Raw genomic sequence first — 19,316 nt, forward strand, 5'->3', positions numbered from 1 at the left:
GGCGCCGAGAGCGTGCCGCGGGGGCTGAACCTCTGGGTGGACTGAGAGCCGGAGAAGCTGGAGAAGCCGGGCCCCTAGCAGCGGCGGGCCGGGCGATGCCTGGGGCAGGGGGCGCGCCCCGGCAGGCCACCAGGCTCCCGGCCGCCCGCGGCAGGGCTCGGGAGCGCTGCAGGTGGCCGCCTGTCCTTGGCCCGGGAGCGGCGGGAAGTGCGCGCCCCTGCAGCCGTGCAGGTCCCGCCCCGGCCCCGCCCTCCAGGACGTCCCGTCGGGAAACCCGCGAGCCACACCGCCCAGCGGCTGCGGCTCCGCTTCCGCGCGACAGGTAAGTGGCAGAAGCTGCCGGCGACCCTCGCTGGCTCTCGCGACACACCCCCCACCCCCAGGCCTGGAACTCTGAGCTCTGCCGCTTCTCGGGACTTTCCCCCAGTCGAACTCGCTTCTGCCAGGTCCTTGCTCTCCACCTCCCTCCTCCGCCGACCTTCTCCACCACTTCCTCCTCACCACCCCCAGTGAAATGAAGGGGTTGGGCCAGACGGGCCCTCTTCTGTTGTGGCGGCCTCTAGCTCCTCCCTCGGTAGGACCCCTCCCCCAGCCCCTCCACCTCTGCGCCTTACTTAAAAAGATGAATGAAAAGCTCAAACCTTGGGGACTTGAAGGGGTGGGGTGGGAGAGGGACAAGCCATAGCAGCCCCTTCAGGGTTCTCCAGCCTTTTCCCTTTACCCACCCGTGACGCCGCGTTCTTTCCGTTCCCCTTCTTCCCAGATTGGGCCACCCCACGTGCTCCACCTCAGAACATCTTTCAAGAGAGACATCCTCCTGGCCGCGCCTCGTTGCTCCTGAATAGAGGTGGGGTCTAAGATGTCCTCTCTCTGCAGTCTTGGGCCTTTTGGGAGTGGAAGCTGTGCGTTTCTTATGGGAAGGGAGTCTGATGGGGGTTCTTGACTCTTAACTGTCCCCCACTTCCCTATTTCCCCGTCACTTGTTCCGACAAGCCCCAGGCCAGCGGAAAGGAGAAACAGTCTGTTACTTGACCCCAAAGCTAGTCACCCCAGATCCTGACTTCTGCAGAGGGTAGGACGGGGCTGTCCTGTGTGTATGGGGGGAGGGGGGGATCATTTTGCCAGCAAAGCCTTAAATAGACCCCCTCTATTGGCTAACACCCCAAGGCTGCCCCTCCAGACCACAAATGCAGTTCACAGGCAGTGGAAGAGGTTAGCAGCTCTGGACACACCAAAAGCCCTGGGGCTTCTGCTCATTTTACCAGAGACGTGTTTGCCACACGGGCCTTATTCACCTCTCCAACACATGAGTTTCATCCCTACCCCTCCTAGGAAGGGTAAAAAGGACGAGAGGCAAATTATGTGATGAATAGCATAAGGTAAGGTGAGGGGTTTGAGATATACTTTGGTTCAAATTATCCTGCAGACGCCGGTAACCTTGCAGGTACTTCCCTAGTTCCTGTTCTTCAACAATACCATTGATGTAGACACACAGAAGGAACAAGAGAAGACTACTTTCAGGGGTATCAGGACAGAAAGGACAGGACTGTCCAAGAGAGAGGGGTAGTCCGGAGCCGGTAGAACCGGGAAGGATACCGGGCTGCCCGAGATGGCATCATCGTTGGTAATCACTGCTCACAGTTGTCAGGACAGCAGACACCCACCCGCAGCAGTGTGGAAGAACATCATGGCGGATATGGCGGGGCAAGGGTTGGGGTGGAGGGCACGGATGCATTCTCCAGCCCCTCTGAGATCAGAAACATCTTAGCTCAGGTTCAGCTGGGAGAGAAATGGCCAGGAGATATGACCATATGACCATAGGCTTAGTCCTGATAGCCACTGCCTAGATCTGAAGTCAGGAATAGGAGGGGCAGCTAACCCTAAGACCAGGGGTCTCCCAACGCAGGGAGGCAGTAGGTATCATGGATCCAGGCAGCTGTCTCAGCTGTTTCTCTGATTTAGCTGTCTAACCTTGGCCAAGTCACATAAACACTCCCTGGGTGGGGAGCAAATGAGAAGGTGTATGCAAAAGGGCTTTGGCGAAGCTCCAAGCACCATCCAAATGGGAGGCGGTGCGGTGTCGTGGTTAAGACCAGTGGGCTTTGGAGACGTGGGACAGAGTGCGAATTCTCCTTCTGCTCCCTCCTTGCTTTGTGACCTTGGTCAAGTTACTTAACCTCCCTGTGCTGCAGTTGCCTTCTGTGTCAAATGGAAAAGATAACTGTCACTTGACTTGATGGGGTAAGTGGTGATGTTAAAAATGGTTGTGGTATTGCCCTCCGCCTCCTCTGGCTCATGCGGACCTCGCCGGCTCTGGAAGCGAAGCAAGGATCAGAGAGGGTGTCTGTATACCAGAGGGACTCAATGAATGGCCGTGCCAAAGACTTGGGTGAACTTGGCTCTTCATACGGCCCTCTGTCCCACTCTGAGAAAGCCCAAAATGTCCGTTCTCGTTCAGTGGGAATCAGAGTGAGGGTTTGAATAAATGAGAGGTCAAGTGCAGGGCAGTGCCTGTCTCTGTGTTGTGCTCAATGCTGTAATTGTGCTGTGTCAAAGGCTTGCACAGTGAACAAGGTTGGGTTCAGTCTGGGGAGAAAAAGGACCGTCAGAAGACTCTTTTGTGGCACCTGAGAGCCCTGCGGGGTCACTTTATTCTCCTACACCCTTTTCAACCTGGTCCTGAGCCCTAGACAGGTTTGAAGGAAGGAAGAAACCCAATCCTCACCCTCGGCTCTACCTATAAGAGAGAACAAAAGACAGACAGCAAGGCGTGGAATAGCACAGCCAAATTCCTCAGGGCTATGGGACGCTTTGAGGCTTAGAAGGCTAGGTGGGTTGGGGGGAGGCAGAAGATTGGGACCTGGAGATTTAATGACTGGGAAGGAAAAAGCAAACAGGATGTAGGTAACCTGGGTCAAGCTCTGTCAGCTCTCCCTCTCTCACAAAATCTAGTGGGGAAGTCCCACAAGGGGAAGCTTGGGCAGTGAAACTTAGAAACAAATGCCCAGGAGGGGAGCCTGAGGAAGAATTTGAAAGAGAATAGAACACAGCTTGTTTAGCAAGAATATTAAGGGAGGGGCACCTGGGTGGCTCAGTAGGTCAGCTCACGTCATCACCATCGTTGTCACCATCGGCTCAAGTCATGATCTCACATTTTCGGCTCAGGTCATGATCTCATGGCTTGTGTCTTCGAGCCCCAGATTGGGCTCTGTGCTGACAGCTCTGAGCCTGGAGCCTGCTTTGGATTCTGTGCCTCCCTCTCGCTCTGCACCTCCCCCGCTCGCACTCTGTTTCTCTCTGTCAAAAATAAGTAAACTTAAAAAAAAGAGAGAATATAAGAGAAAGGCCATGAGGAGGAAAACGTAAACCAGTGAGGGTGAGTGGCAAGCAGAAAGCCGACTCCCTGTCTCTGCTACAATCAAATGTCACTAAAGGAATAAGAACACAGCTGTTCAGATTGTAAAAGGGAGAGGCCTGAGGCAAAGGAGGCCTGCCAGCAGCTTCTGCTGATCCTCCAGATGTTGGGAGATAAGGACTGCAGTCTCAGATGACAGTTTTGAGGGAGAGAGAGGAAGAGGAGGACCCGGGAGGTAGGGAATGAATCAGCAGGACCTGGGAGTGGGTGTGGAGTGACCCTGATGTTGAGAAGGTGCTGAAAGCTCTTGGACCTGCCTGGGAGTGGGGCAGGGGCTGTTTCAAGGATTTCCATGCTCCGGGCAGCAATGGGGAAATTGGGAAGGATGGTCCACTGAGCGGGCAGGGCGCAGACCCTGAGTTCCGGGTGTGATGTGTGTGGATACAGGTGGCCCTGGACAGCAGTCCTACAGCTGGAGGGAGGGAGGAGGGAAAAACCTCCATGCTGCCCTCTCCCTTCACCCCCTCCTCAAATCTGGGGACCATCCCAAGCCCTCCCCTCCCCCACCCCTTCCCCTCTCCCTTTTACCCCCCTATTCCAGCTTCCATCCTCCCTTCTTCCCCTCCCCCCCCAGCCCTCAGAGGAGCCAGCAGACTCCAGGCTCCATGTGGGAACAGTTGCACATCCCTGCCCCACCTGATGGCCTGGAAGTCCTCCAGCGAAAAACCTGTGAGCTGCTAAACTATGGTCACATATTATTTTGATTTTCCGTGGCTTTTACAGCCTTGGCACAATGAACAAACTTTTGCCAAGCACTGTTCCAGGTATACCTTGTGAGCCAGTCTGGGTTGGGTTTTTCAATGGAATATCCATGTTTGGGTAACTTCGGCTTAAAATGTTAGGCAAACATAAAGTAAACCTAGACACCATGGAGAAAAAAAACTTGATAGACTAGCTACAGAAATAACTTTCGGTGCATCTTTCTGGGAAAATAAGCCACAGGACTGTAGCTTGAGTCTTGAAAAACTGAAATGCCCTGAAGGTGTAATTATGGGGAAAGTGAAAATCTCCCAGCATTCTGTAATCAAAAGGGTCAGAGGGTGGGGGTGGGAGGGTGGAGGAGAAGAGAATTTGCTACTCATGAGAACAGAGGAAGTGAAATGAGAGCCCTGTTTGATGGCGAGAAGTGCTGGTGGCAAGAATCGTCTGACCCCAAACGGCCTCACAGTCCCCTCCCCCCAGCCAGTAGCTTGAAATTGACCTGTCCCCTCCCCAGCGCGATGTCTAGCTCCACACACCTGTGCCCTCGGTGAGAATGGCAACAGTGGGCACTTGTCGAAGAACCTGTAATTCAGCCGTAGTGTGAGTAACTTGAGCAAACATCCCTGTGGGGGTGTCGGACTGGCTACTTCCTGGCTGCCACGTCTCCGGAGGTGAGCCGCTTTGGTGATAAACAGAAAGAAACTTTGTTACAAAAAAGGCCACCTGGCCAGCAAGGGCGTGTTCTGGGTGGCTGCCGCTGGTTTGCGCATAAAGCTGAGACTTTGCCTGGGACTTACCATTTTGGCATCTTTAAAGCATCTATAGGCCTGGGTAGGATCTGGGGGGAGGGCACGTGCCAGAGAGGGGAGGGGCAGTGTGAGAGTGGAGCGGTGGATGGCGGGGAGGCTCAGGAAAACAGCCTGGCCCCAGGCCCCCCCCCCACCTGAGCCTAACCCAGTCCCCTAGTTCCCCCAGGCAACCTGCAACAGGGAGGTTCAGAGTGTGGGAAGGGAGCAGTGGCCTGGGAGCTGGGAGACTGGCATTGGCTCCTGGGAGCCACAGACTGTGTGATTCTGGAGAAGTCACCTAGCCATTCTGGCCTCTCCTGTAAAACGAGGGTGCTGGGCTCGCAGATGGACCTAGTCAAAGTGGCACGCCGATGCGTGCCAACAAAATATCCTGTAACTCACCTGCTGGTCGTTGTAAGTGCGTTCAAAATATTGTTCAGTGAGGCCGTTCTTACCCTCGTAGCATTGAGCAGGTCCCTCTAACCCCTCAGGCTTCATCTCATTTCACAGGAGTTTATGGAATATCTACTCCGTAAAAAACCCGTGTGCTAGATTTTGCAAGTGAGAACAAAGGTGAAAACAACCTGTCTCTCTGGCCCAGGAGTTCACAAAAGTGTGAGAGAACAGATTCCTGCATCATTGGCTTTCAGACTTCTATGACTGGGCCAAGATAGGAAAGGCGGGTTTTGTTTTGTTTTGTTTTGTTTTGTTTTTGAGTTTATTTATTTAAAAAAAATTTTAGTGTATTTTTTCTTGAGAGAGAGAGAGAGAGAGAGAGAGAGAGACAGAGCATGAATGGGGGAGGGGCAGAGCGAGACAGGACACAGAATCTGAAGCAGGCTCTAGGCTCTGGGCTTGAACTCATGAGCAATGAGATCATCATCTGAACTGAACTCGGACGCTTAACTGACTGAGCCACCCAGGTGCCCCTGAATTTATTTATTTATTTTGAGAGAGAGAGAACTCACACACCCAAGTGGGGGAGGGCCAGAGAGAGAGGGAGACAGAGAATCCCAAGCAGGCCCCACACTGTTAGTCGTAGGGCCTGAACTCACAAACCATGGGATCATGCATGACCTGAGCCCAAATCAAGAGTCCAACGCTTAGCTGACTGAGCCACCCAGGTACCCTTAAGAAAGACAATTTACAGTAAGACCTAGTTCCTATTCACATGTAACCGGTATCCCAAAATTCTCACTTTTACACTTTAATCACATCAGAGGTACGAATTCTACAAACTAACAGAAAAGTATCATTTAAACATTTTTTAATGTTTATTGTTGAGAAAGCGCGCAAGTGAGCTCGAAGAGGGGAGGGGCAGAGAGCCAGGGAGACTTTGAGCTGTCAGCATAGAGCGTTTAAAACTACTAAGACACTCACTACACTCTGTGTATGTATATGTAATAACTGACATGAAGTTTTACTTATTTATTTTTAACATTTATTCATGTTTGAGAGACACAGAGAGACAGAGCACGAGCAGGGGAGGAACAGAGAAAGAGGGAGGCACAGAATCTGAAGCAGGCTCAAGGCTCTGAACTGTCAGCACAGAGCCTGATATGGGGCTCAAACTCACTGACCATGAGATCATGACCTGAGCCAAAGTCAGACGCTTAACCAAGTGAGCCACCCAGGCACCCCTGACATGAAGCTTTAGCAAAACAATACTCACCCATGGATGTGAGGCACTTTGGGATTTTCTTTTTTATTCTGTTTTATTATGGCCGTTTCAAGAACGTTCTTCATGCTGATTTGCAGCACCTGAAATTTATCCCACAATCCTATGATGGGTTGTAATCCGTGCTTTGATTGGCACTGGGGTGAGTAAGACCTCAGTTCCCTTACATCAGTGAGAGAATGTGAGTTCGTGTTCTGGCTGATGGAGCCAGAGAAGCAGGTTGCATTTGTTCAGTCCAGGAGAGCTTCTTGGAAGAAGAGGATTTCCAGCATCATCTTGGTACTGAAACCAAGATGATTCTATGTGTGGCAATCCCAAGGGTGGCTGGAGGAGAAAGAGTTGGGAATGAATGCTCAGCAGTAGCAGGAGGGGATTGAGTGGATGAGGGCAAGGGGAAGCTTACCCAGTGGTCCCGCAGGTTAGGCGTGGGAGCCCAAAGGTGAGAGAGCTATAGAAGACACTGGGGTGAGGATCCTGGGAGGCTCTGAACTTGACCAAGTACTACATACAATAGGAACTACTCCTTCGCCAAGCTGGTGGAGGGCTGACTCCCCAGTCCTGCCCACCACACTTCTGGGAATATCCTGTGCCAGGAATCCTTAATCCCAAAGTCTTCTGGTTTCTATCCGATTGTGAGTCTCTGCTAAGGGACTCTTTCCTATTGCCCACATGCTGAGCAAACAATCTAGAGACCTAGTCCCCTCCCGCCACAGCTAATCACAAGTGTCTCGTTTCATTCCAGGATGTGGTTAGTACCTTGAGGAACTGCAAACCTCGGAGAGCAAGGCTCAGACAGGCAGACTGGATTGAGACAGCAGCTGCCTGGGAAGGACTCGATTTAACCCTAGGTCTCTTTCTTTAGGGGAAATAAAAGGAGCAAAGTGAACCCCGCTGCAAAGGACCACGAGGCAATGCCAGGACAAGGGAATTGGAGTGACCTGGGTGATTCTGAGTGAATCAGTCAGGGTGGCCTTCCTGGAGGAGGTGAGTCTTGAGCCCTTGGCAGCAGCTGGTAACTAAGCCGTTACCAAGGCTTTGTTCCTAACTGTGCTCTCTGTTCCTTGCTGGAGTGGGAAGGTACACAGAAAATATCAGGGAAGACCCAGCCTGCAGGATGGGTCGACCCTGTCATGGCAACACGTCCCACTTCTGGGCCCTGTGGTTTGTGTTCAGCCAGGACAGTTCCAGAATTGAGGAGGTGTCTAGCCCACCCCCTGTGCTGGCCCAGCATGGCTCAGCCTCTAGGGCAAACCCCCCGCCTCCATACTGAACCCCCGCATTCCTTCTTTGAGGCCTTCTTCAAGCCCGCCGAGAGATCTTTCTCTTCCAACTCAGCTCTTACTGTCTGTGCTGTTGTTACTAAGCTTTCGCTTTATTAATTTTTGAATAGATAATATAGTCAGAGTTCAAAGTGCAGAAGGGTATTCAGGGAAAGCTCTTTTTTCCTGTTCCCGCGTCTTCCCTGGACAGGTGCTACCTGGACCCAGTGCTAGCAATTCTTATTCTCCAACTAGACTTTAAAATCCCTTGGGGAGAGGAATTCTCTCGTACCGCTCTGTATCCCTCTGTGTCCCAACTGGGGCGAGTTGTCGCATCCCATCACCCAAGGGAGTTTTCCTGGCGCCAGGTCCTTCCTCCTCACCCACACTGCTGCCCTCTTGGGTCAGACCCTCACCCCCACCGAAGCCCCTCTCTGTTGCCAATCGGATCCATCTCCTAGACACCCTCTACCAGCTGTCTTACTGTTTTCCTGTGATGCTGGGCCCTGGCTAATCTTTTGTTGCTCCCATACCTCAGGTCAAGGGCAGACTCCTTGGCGTGATGACCTACTTGCGGCCAGTTCTCCGGGCCCATCCTCAGCTATTTTCATAGCTCCCACCATACCAAACTACGGGCGGTTCTCTGCTTGGCCATGGTATCTCGCGCCTCTAGGCCGTAGTTTGTGCTGTTCCTTCTGCCTGAAATGTACTCACCGGGCCTGGCCGGCTCCTACTTGTGGGTCAGGGCTCAGCCCAAGCCCCTCCCCCTGTGGGACCTCTTTACAGACGTCACCTTCCCCCACTTGCCGAGTTTCCTGCATCCTCTCTCCCTGGGCACCAAGGGTGCCTGTCTCATTGGGTGATCTCCACTGAAAATCTGACTTCCCAGGTCAGCAGTACTTCAGTTAAAAAAAAAAATCTGACTTCCCTGATTGACTGTATGCTCCTTGAAGGCTGGACTTGCCCATCTCTGTCTCCCCCATTGTGATGCGAAAAACAACTTTTGAGAAAGAAGTCTTTGTTTTTCTGAGTCGCAGCCTTGGCATTATACTGTATGATAACCCTACTCACATCCAGAGTCTGGACCTTTAGATAAGGACTTGAGTTTAGGATGCCTGCCAAAAGTTCCCACTTTGCTTTTAGCAGGGCACCTTTTAAAATAACCACTCAGGCGCCTGGGTGTCTCAGTCCGTTGGGCATCTGACTTCAGCTCAGGTCATGGTCTCACAGCTCGTGAGTTCAAGCCCCACATTGGGCTCTGTGCTTATAGCCGAGAGCCTGGAGCCTGCTTCGGATTCTGTGTCTTCCCTTCTCTTTGCCCCTCTTTGTTCATGCTCTGTCTCTCTCTGGGTTTCTCAATAATAAATAAATGTTAAAAAAATTTTTTTAATAAATAAATAAAATAAAATAACCACTTAGGGGGCACCTGGGTGGCTCAGTCCATTGAGCATCCGACTTCAGCTCAGGTCATGATCTCACCATTCGCGGGTTCGAATCCCACATCAGGCTCTTTGCTGTCAGCCCAGAGCCTGGTTGTGATCCTCTGTCCCCCTTTCTCTCTGCCTCTCTCTGACCCCCCCCCCCACCGCTCGCACTCTCTCAAAAATAAACATTAAAAAAAATAATAACTACTTAGAGTTAAGCCTGAGAGAAGGTGGTGACCTCTGCCCCAGTCACCTTTACGTACAGGTGCTAGCTAGCTATCTCTGTCTCCTGCTTGCTGGTGACCCCAGACAGGACAGCCCTTCCCCCGGCTCCTTGCGCCCCCTCGCTTCTGTGATCTGTAAGGAATAATCAATCTTGTGCGTCTGCTTCCTTTGTGTAGGTGTGTTGAAACTGGGGCTTCAATCAGAATAACCCCATGGGTTTCACTTCCCCAAAGTGGGACTTCAGATGCAGAAGGAGCTAACCTGCAGACACCCTGTTAGTGGCCTGTGCGTCTGCTGCGTTCAGCACCTCGTAATCTGCATATTCTGATTTCAGTACATCAGCTCCCACTTCTCACCACCCCCATCTGGCCGAGTCGTCTGGTATTCAATCAATGCTGGCGGAATTAACACATTTCCCCTCCTGTCTCCTAGACAACTCCTGATACAAAACAGTTGCTCAAAGGGATTCCGTTTTATTTAACTTTTGCTGATGCCGTGGAATCTGACGTTATAAAAGAAAACCACCTGTGTAGCCCTGCTCCCTCTGGAGATCATGGTGGATGCAAATTTCACAGATCCCAGTGACTCCAGACACCAGGCTTTTCTCCACAGGCAGGAAGGAGCTTGTGTGTTTAAATAACAGCATTCAGTAGCTCAACTGGAATTACTTTTCAACAAGATGTGCTATGGGTAATGAGTGTGGCTTTGGCCAAGGACCAGGTACTCAAGGATAATTGCTGGGAAGCTGAGCAGGGATTTATTAATTATAATAATGGAAATAATTGATAGCATTTATTGAGGGCTTAGTACATGCCAGGCACTCTGCCAAGCATTGTACTTACAGTATCGCTGATTTAATCTTCATGGAGACCCTGTACGTTAGGTATTAGTAACCCCCTACTTTATAGATGAGGAAATCGAGCCTTAGAGAGATGAATTTCCCCCAGGGTCACACAGATGCTCTTAACAGAAACTAACACTTTTTGAGAACTTTCTGTGTGCAGGGACTGCTAAACTTTTTCCATGAATTATTGCGTGGAGCTTTACTCCTTATAACAATCCTAGAAGGTAGGTGCTATTATTACTAGAAGAGGCAGAACTGGGATTTGTCCCCAGGTCTGTTGTCACCAACATCTAGAGTTCTCCACAGAAAGTTTGGCCAAAACTCATCCCCTGAGCCATGGGACCACGTGCCTCAGGATAGAAGCTGGTAAACATATAAGCCCATCTCTGCCTGGAAGGTGTTGTCATTGAACCTTCAGGTTTGGTTTTTTTTTTCATTAAATATGACTAGATACATGGTGCCTGGATGGCTCAGTCAGTTAAGCATCCTACTTCGGCTCAGCTCATGATCTCACACTTCGTGAGTTCAAGCCCCATATCAGGCTCTCTGCTGTCAGCATGGACAGCCTGCTTCAGATCCTCTGTCCCTTTCTCTCTGCCTCTCCCCCACTCGTGCATGTGTCCACATGTGTGTACTCTGTCTCTCTCTCAAAAATAAATAAACATTTAAAAATTAAATATGAGTAGAGAAGAATATTTATAAAATACATGTAGGGTGTAAAGAATAACAGTTCTACCAGCAGCCACCATCCACTTAAGAAAAAATACTTTGAAGTCCACTGTGCACCTCTATCCCCATACGGTTCCCTCCGTCTCCAGAAATTTTGGGTTTATTATTCCTTCAGGTTTTTTCCCCCTCATTTTTCTTTATAGCTTTACCACATGTTCATTTTTGTATGCATACACAATATATTGTTAATTTTTACAGGTGTTTGAATTTTCTGTAACTGGGTTCATACCGTTTGTGTGTCTTTCTGCAGCCTGCTGTCCGGACACAGCAACTACACCACATAGCTGCTTGTGGAAGGAGCTTGCTGCAGAACACTCTGGGCTGTGGGTATCTCACACTTACTCATTCTGTGGATGGACATTTGGATAGTTTCTCATTTTTGCCGACAGTCAACGCTGCTGGAAACCTTCCTGTGTGTGCCTCCCGACTCGTGTGCGCCGGAGGTCATCTGGGGTGTAAAACCAGGAGTAGAATTGCAGGGCCAGAGGGCGTGAACATTTCCAATTTTGCTTGATAAAGTCGCATTGTTTCCCAAGGTGGTTATGTCGATGAAGCCTCTTCACGCAGACTCTCCGTGTCTTAGACCCATGAGTGTCACAGTCTTCGAGCAGGAAGGAAACATGGAGTGTGCTCTCCTCATTCTGTGGAAAGAGCAAAGTGAGGCACAGAAAAGTGATGTGACTAGGCCGAGGTGCTGTCCACATTCAGCCACAAAGCCTGGACTCAAACCCTAAGCCCCTTCCACACCTCTGCCTTGGCTCATTTCTCTTTCTCTCTCTCTTTCATCCCTTCCCTTCTCAGGCTGAGGCCCCAAGGTGTGGCCACCACAGCATATCAGGCTCTTTCCAGGGCCGGACCCGGCACTCAGGGCTGAGCGAGCCACGGTCCCCATCGGCCCCCGAGGATGCGTCTTCTCCGCAGACGCCACCTGCCCCTGCGCCTGGCCGTGGTGGGCAGTGCCTTCGTGCTCTTCCTCTTCATCCTGCACAGGGATGTCAGCAGCACAGAGCAGGCCACAGAGAAACCATGGCTGAAGTCTTTAGTGAGCCAGAAGGACCATGTCCTGGACCTCATGCTGGGGGCTGTGAACAACCTGAGAGATTCGATGCCGAAGCTCCAGATCAGGGCCCCCGAGCCTCAGGAGACGGTGGTCTCCGTCAACCAGTCCTGCCTGCCTGGGTTCTATACCACAGCTGAGCTGAAGCCCTTCTGGGAACGGCCACCACAGGATCCCAATAGCCCGGGGGCGGACGGGAAAGCATTTCAGAAGGACAAGTGGACCAGCCTGGAGACCCAGGAGAAGGAAGAAGGCTATAAGAAGCACTGTTTCAATGCCTTTGCCAGTGACCGGATCTCCCTGCAGAGGGCTCTGGGGCCAGACACCCGACCCCCTGAGTAAGTAGCACCCAGAGTCCTGGGGTGAGGCCAGGGTTCTGCCCAAAGTGTGGCTGCTATGGTCGTGGCCACGGGCCAAATGCCAGGTAAAGGGCTGATTTCATGATGTGGGCAAGGATTTCCTCTCAGCCCTTCCTTTCCTGGCCAGTGCCCTTATCCTAGTGGTCGGCATTGTGGTCAGGCCGGGGGCCCCGGGATACTGTGAGAGTAAGATGATGAATTACAAAATTATAGTTATGAAAGTGACAGGCTACAGAAGGAGGGACTCAGGGCCTGGCACAAGGGTATCTGGGAGGGCCCATTCCAGGCTGCAGAGTTGGTGGCCTTGGCCTCTGCTGGGGCCTGCCTGAGAGCCTGGAGGACTCTGCCACTGAGCTGCTGGGACAGGGACATTTCCTGACAGCAGCCCAGATGGTCAGGACTATCCCCACACCTCCTGTTTCCTGCCGTGAAGGCACACAGGGCCATAAGTTCATTCCAACGTCTATAAGAAGCCGTTTATACTAACGGCCCGGGGCAGTGAACTCACACTTGGATCCCTGGGCTGTAGCCGCCTCACTCTGAGGCTGCCATGGCTGCATCCACACCACCCTTATGTCAGAGATTTTTTCCCCCCAATGCAAGAATCATAGCCTTTTGGCCTTTTCTCATGTGGCAGCCCCCACCCTCAGGTTCAGGGTTCCTCAGAGCTGGGAACCTAGGGTTCCTCAGACTTGGACCAACTACTCTAGTCCTCTCCTCAGCAGGGAGGGACATCGGGCATGAGGGCAGCCAGTGGAGGAAGTTGGGGAGTCTCTTCTAGAGGGTCCGTGACACATCTCTCTGACCAGCAGAGAAGAATAAGAGAGGCTGTCAGGCCACATGATTTCTTGAAATCCAGGATTCCCACATTCCCACTCCCACCGGAGGGAGAATGACGAGATGGCAGCAGCGTAGCTGGAGTAGATGAAGGTGGAGAAGAGGCCACAGGAAACCGTGTGTGATAGTAGCATCTGATTACAGGGAATTAAGGAGGAAATGGGTTAGAGAAGAACTGTACACTGTAAAGAGAAGAGCCTTTTTCTCTCCTTGAGTATGAAAATGGTAGTCACTCTTCTCAGATGTCAAATTTGCGCTTTATGACCTCCCCTCTGGGACCTCTGGATTGGATTACGCTTTATGCAGTACGTACATTACTGAGGAAGAGAGAGTCGGCCCTGGGAAGTCCTAGAGCTGATGAGAGAAGCCAGGGGGAGGGCAGGGGAGCCCCTCCGCATCGTGGCTGGTGCATGGAGCCAGCCGTGGGGCAGACAGGTTTTGGAGCGGGTTGGCTGGGACCTGCGCCAGAGCAGGTAGAAAATCAGAGTAAGCCAGGAGCGGGGAGCAGCTATTTCCAAGCCCAAGAGAGAGCAGAGGATGCTTATGGAAACCTATGGACAGAGAGCCCTCCCACCCCTGGAACTCCCAGGGACCTGGAGAACTGTATCTCTACTTCCACCCATCCAGATGTGTCGACCAGAAGTTCCGCCGCTGCCCGCCACTGCCCACCACCAGCGTCATCATTGTGTTCCACAACGAGGCCTGGTCCACGCTGCTGCGAACAGTGTACAGTGTCCTGCACACCAGCCCCACCATCCTGCTGAAGGAGGTTATCCTGGTGGATGATGCCAGCACCGACGGTGAGGCCGGAGGGGGCCCCCCTGGGGAGGGGCCGGTGTCTCCCCGGGTCCTCTGGGAAAGAGGGCAGGTTCTCTCCAGGGAGCAGGCACCCTCACAGCTCATTGCCTGGCATCACTGCTCAGCATGAGGTCCAGGCGCAGGGAGAAAACAGTAGGGGACGGGCCCAGTAGACCACATTCCTAGAGCCTGGACTTTGGTCCCACTTGAGTCAAGGAGCTCCACAAGCTTTGTAGTTCTGGCTTCTAAGACTTCCTGAGAGCTGCGAAGCCAAACCCCCAGTCAGAAATGCGGGGAGAAGTTGGGGCAGAGGGCGGGGATGGGCCTTCCCCTCTGTTTCCTACCTGCTGGACCCCTCTTCTACTCTGGGGAGAATCTACCTCAGAAGCTCTCTTTGCCATAGTTGGTAAGAGGGAAGTGAGGTTGTTCTCCAAACTTGCACCCTTCAAAGCTGTTTTGCAAACATCCCCTGAATGTGCTGCCTGGCACTGACCCAGGCAGAGGGGATGCAATGACGAATGACACGTGAGACAGGTCTTGCTGTGAGACAGGTCTTGCCGTGAAAAGGCCAACAACCCCCGTAGGTCAGAGGGCCTCTTCTAACACCAGTCACGGCGGCATATGGCCCCTAACACACTCCTAACACCCATGAAAGAGCGTGGACTTGAGGGTCTGACACCCAGGAATTCACATCCTAGCCCTGACTCTGCCTAGCTCTGTGACCTTGGGCAAGATGCTTACCCTCTCTGAACCTCAGTTTCCTCTTCTGAAAATGAAGACAGCTGACTCCCTCACATGCTGGGAGGGGGGATCAGAGATGGGGAAGAATTGAGACAGCCCAGGGGCCAAAGAATTCTTAGTATCGAGGAAGGGCTCCATGAGCATTAGTTTGATTTACTCTTTGTATGGGAACGTGCGCTCTGGGAGCACGTAGCCAGATGTTATTTCTGCGTGGCATGCCGACGATCCACAGCAGAGACCAGACTGAAGCTGGGCCCTTAAGCATGAGTGTCTAGGCAGAGAAGAGGCACTGAAGGGTGTTTCTAGAAGAGAGAATGGCATAGGCAGAATGTCCTAGAGACACAGGTGTCTTTGAAAAACTGAGAGGTTTGCTGTGGCAGAAGCTTAAGTTTGTTGTAGGAAATGACACTGTAAACGATGTTGAAATGAAGTTTGTGCCATGCTAAGAGTATTTAGGGAAAAAAAAGAAGAGTTGTTGAAGGTGTTTAGGCTGGAGAATGACCTCAACTTAGAAGGGTGGCAGCTCCAGGGGAGGGGAAGTGGCAAGAAGGGGGGCAGAGGACCCCAGCCCCGGGGAGGAAGTTCTCACGGTCACCCGAGTGGGATGACAGGCCAGAAGAGGACAGGGGCTGTGGCACTGGGCGTCTTCTCCTCCTCCTCCTCCTCCACAGCATCTGTGGCTCTCCCAGCTTAGTCTCCAGGGCCTGCACTCCCTTCTCAAGGGCAGGAACCGATTCCACTCTTCCCAGTATATGCCCTGGGGCCACTCTAGCCATCCTCTTACCTTCCCCAGTCTCCCTCCTGCCTTGGAGTAGGGCTGATGCCAAAAAATGGAATAGGGTCATAGAAGGCCAAAGAAAGAACTGAGTGTGAGCACCACACATCAGGGTGTTCACATTTCCCCAGGGAGAACAGACACCTAGCAGCAGCACTTACAAAGCAATGACCAAACCAGTTTCAGGGATGCAATGGTAGGGCCTAGTGGACAAGGAGCTAGAGATCAGTCTTCCAGAAAGGAGGAATATAGAGTTTAGCAGAGACAGGAAGGGCACCTTGGTAGATTCCTGCAAGGAATCTCGGAAGCAATGGAATGGTTGGAGCGAGAGCAAGTGTATCAGCTGTCTTTCCTCCCGCCAACCCTGGGCTGCCCATCCCGCAGAAGCTGCTGACCTTGACTCGCATGTGGTGGAAGTTCCAAACGGTTTGACCTTGCCACCCAGAATGTTGTGCGTCCGTAAAGGACAGCTCTTCTGACCAGGCAAGACAAGTGACAAAATGTCAGCCTGGCATCGGCATCCATAGGGCACAGCAGGGGCGCCTGTGTGGCTCAGGCTGTTGAACATCCAACTGTTGATTTCGGCTCAGGTTGTGATCTCACGATCGTGAGATTGAGCCCTGTATCAGGCTCTGCGCTGGGTGTGGAGCCCGGAGCCTGCTTAGGATTCTCTGTCCCTCTTACTGCCTATACTCTCTCTCTAAATGAGTGAATGAATGAATGAAGGGCACAGCAGCCTGTGCCTGGTAGGATGGACTTTGCATTAGCCCCTGGGGCTCCTCTAAAGGGGCTGCCCCTCGTCGGCCAGCGGATGCGTGCTCCCATTCTCTCTGGGTATCTCAGAGCCAGGTCCAGTATCTCAGAATCACCTGCCTGAAAAACCTAGAGCAGTCATTTTTATTTTTCCACGTTTTGGCCTCTTCGAGAATCTGTTCAAAGCTGTGCTCCCTTCCTAGAAAAGTGTACAGTTGCTGCATCAGTGTGCATACACCGCATTTTTGCAGGTAATTCCAGGGAATTTGTGGACCCTATGATAAACAACCCCGAGGGCTTTCGGACTCTAGACCTACTTTCCAACGTTCAGTTTGGGGTGGGGGGAAGGAAGAAATTCAGATCCGTGGTCAGAAATCTCCAATGTCCACCGCAAGATACAGTTTCCCACGTTTGACCGTTAGATCAGATTAACTGGCTCTCATTACACACACACAAACAAGAGCTGTGTGTCTGCTGAAACACAATGTCCATGCTCTCCTGCCCTCCTATCCAGGCGCCTGGCAGCAGATTTATGACCATGACTCTACAGGCATTTGATACTGGGGTTGGGGCGGGGTGGGGGTGGAGTGAGGCTTAGTGCCAGGCTGGGGAACTTTTTCTTTCCCACTTTGGAGTTCGAAGCAGGCACAGATTTCATTCCTGCGGGGCCAGGTCAGCGGCCAGGTCCACTCCTGATCTGACACGCTCTACAAGCTTCTCAGACAAGGCCCATTGGGCTACCATGCCCCCAGCAGGGCATCCCTATATTGAAAGCCCTGCCCTGCCCCTCGGGGAGGCTGAGGGTGAGAGAACCTCGACCTCCGTCCTGTGGGAATTTGCTAGATGGACGGGAGGAAATCAGACACGTCTAGGACCCAGAGAGTCAGGAAGAGAACAGGACCCTCCAGGAGCAAGTTGCTCCCGAGAGAGGAGTCAGGAGGTGCCACCGGCCAGCAGGAGGTGCTGTAGGAAGGGAAGCAGGGGAAGGGCTGTCCTGAGGTCTGGAAATACACTGTGACGCCCAGGGGAGGAGACATTTGGGGAGCACTTTGATTTAGGCCAAGATTTCTCTCACTTGCATCTCTCCTTGCTGCTCAAAAGTGGAGAGGCAGGGGCTCTGGGGTGGCTCAGTCGGCTAAGCACCCGACTTTGGCTCAGGTCATGATCTCACAGCTCATGAGTTTGAGCCCCACATTGGGCTCTGCTGACAGATTGGAGCCTGGAGCCTGCTTCAGATTCTGTGTTCCTCTTGATCCACCCCTCCATCGCTCATGCTCTGTCTCTTTATCATTCGCAAGAAAAAATAGGGGCACCTGGGTGGCTCAGTCAGTTAAGCGTCAGGCTTCGGCTCAGGTCATGATCTCCCGGTTCGTGGGTTCGAGCCCCACGTCGGGCTCTGTGCTGACAGCTCAGAGCCTGGAGCCTGCTTCGGATTCTGTGTCTCCCTCTTTCTCTGACCCTCCCTTGCTCGTGCTGTCACTCTCTGTCTCTCAAAAATAAATAAATAACATTAAAAAAAAAGAACATTAGAAAAAAAAAAGAATTGGAGTGTCAGGTCATCTCATGGCCTTCTAAACTCCTAAGTAACGCAAGTCAGAAACTGTTCAAAGCCTCTGATTTTAGTTGAATTACAACTTACAGTGTGTATTTCAACAGGTGAAGTTGCTTTATCACTTTTATCTTCTACCTCTGTACTTGTTTTATTAGAAGACTTCTGCATAGTAACTCTATGTCCTAGATTTTCTAGGAAAGTTTCTATGTCCGTATTTTCTTCTGTTTCTGCCTATAAAGTAATTCTATTTCCACATGTTATTTCATCTGCCAGTCTACGCCTTCCACCTGGAAATGGAAAGTGTCTAACATTGAATCTTGATTTAGGTTTGAAAGCGTGGCCCTGTGTCCACATGTCCTATCTGGATATGTGACTTGTAGGATACTCCCAAAGGGCGTTCTACTTGTTTACTTCTCCTTTTATCCTTCAAGAGGATTAATCAAGAAAAATCTCCTGGTTGCAGTTAGATTCAAGGCTGAATAAAACACAGATCTTTTCTAGATTTTTCATAAGCCAAGGAAGAGGGGGACAGCCCACAAGAGAACAGTAAATAAAGGCGGGCTTTCCCTGATTTGCTTAATGAGTATTTTTTTAGTTATCTACCAGGCACCAGACCCTGTGCCAGGCCATGGGGGTACAGCAAAGTGAACAGATTGGCAGGGTGTCTATCTTCTTAGAACTTACTTTTTATTTTTAAAAAAATTTTTTATTTTGTTAACATTTCTTCATTTTTGAGGGAGAGAGTGCGAATCGAGGAGGGGCAGAGAGAGGGAGACAGGACCTGAAGCAAGCTCTGTACTGTGTGCCCGATGTGGGGCTCAAACTCCTGAACCACAAGATCATGAACCCAACTGAAACTCACTTAACCCACTTAGCTACTCAGGCACTCAGTACCTTGTTTTGTTGTTGTTGTTGTTTGTTTGTTTTGAGAGAGTGTGCACACGCACAAGGAAGGGAGGTGCACAGAGAGAGGACGACAGAGGATCTGAAGTGGGCTCTGCGCTGTCAGTGTAGAGCCTGATGCAGGATTTGAACCCATAAACCGTGAGATGGACTTGAGCTGAAGTCAGACACAACTGACTGAGCCACCCTGGCGCCCCCAGTGCTTACTTTTTCAAATGGGAAAGACAGAAAATAAACAATTTCAGATGATAAGTGCTCTGAAGAAATTGGCGGGGTGGGGGAAGACACGATGCAGGATATTGAGCTAGTATAATTAGGGAGCTCCTGTAGTCAAGGTAGCCAGACCTTGACTACTCCGGTCCCGTGCAAAGGGAACAGCCAGTAGAAAGGCCCTGAGGCTAGGCATTTTAATAGGGCAGAAATATGGCAAGCATGGCTGAAGGGAAATGAGCTAGGAGACAAAAACAATGTTATGGA

At 51.6% G+C, this 19,316-nt stretch overlaps 1 protein-coding gene across 5 annotated transcripts in view; it reads left to right on the forward strand.

Moving 5' to 3' along the window:
• Positions 1-6: 6 nt before the first annotated feature.
• The window catches only part of GALNT6 (polypeptide N-acetylgalactosaminyltransferase 6), a 35,347-nt gene continuing 16,037 nt past the window's right edge, over positions 7-19,316 (forward strand). For 2 of the 5 annotated variants that reach the window (XM_029955143.1, XM_029955148.1), the window contains exons 1-5: positions 7-322; positions 764-847; positions 7,446-7,567; positions 11,866-12,459; positions 13,945-14,117. In XM_029955143.1, coding sequence (XP_029811003.1) covers positions 11,969-12,459; positions 13,945-14,117 — 664 coding nt within the window. In that variant the 5' untranslated portion in view covers positions 7-322; positions 764-847; positions 7,446-7,567; positions 11,866-11,968. Of the gene's footprint in view, positions 323-522; positions 575-763; positions 848-4,550; positions 4,789-7,445; positions 7,568-11,865; positions 12,460-13,944; positions 14,118-19,316 lie in introns of those variants that run through there. The other 3 variants (XM_029955144.1, XM_029955146.1, XM_029955145.1) reach the window with 3 other exon arrangements.

Source organism: Suricata suricatta, chromosome 10 (genome assembly GCF_006229205.1).
Source record: "Suricata suricatta isolate VVHF042 chromosome 10, meerkat_22Aug2017_6uvM2_HiC, whole genome shotgun sequence".
In the NCBI taxonomy this organism is placed as follows: domain Eukaryota; kingdom Metazoa; phylum Chordata; class Mammalia; order Carnivora; family Herpestidae; genus Suricata; species Suricata suricatta.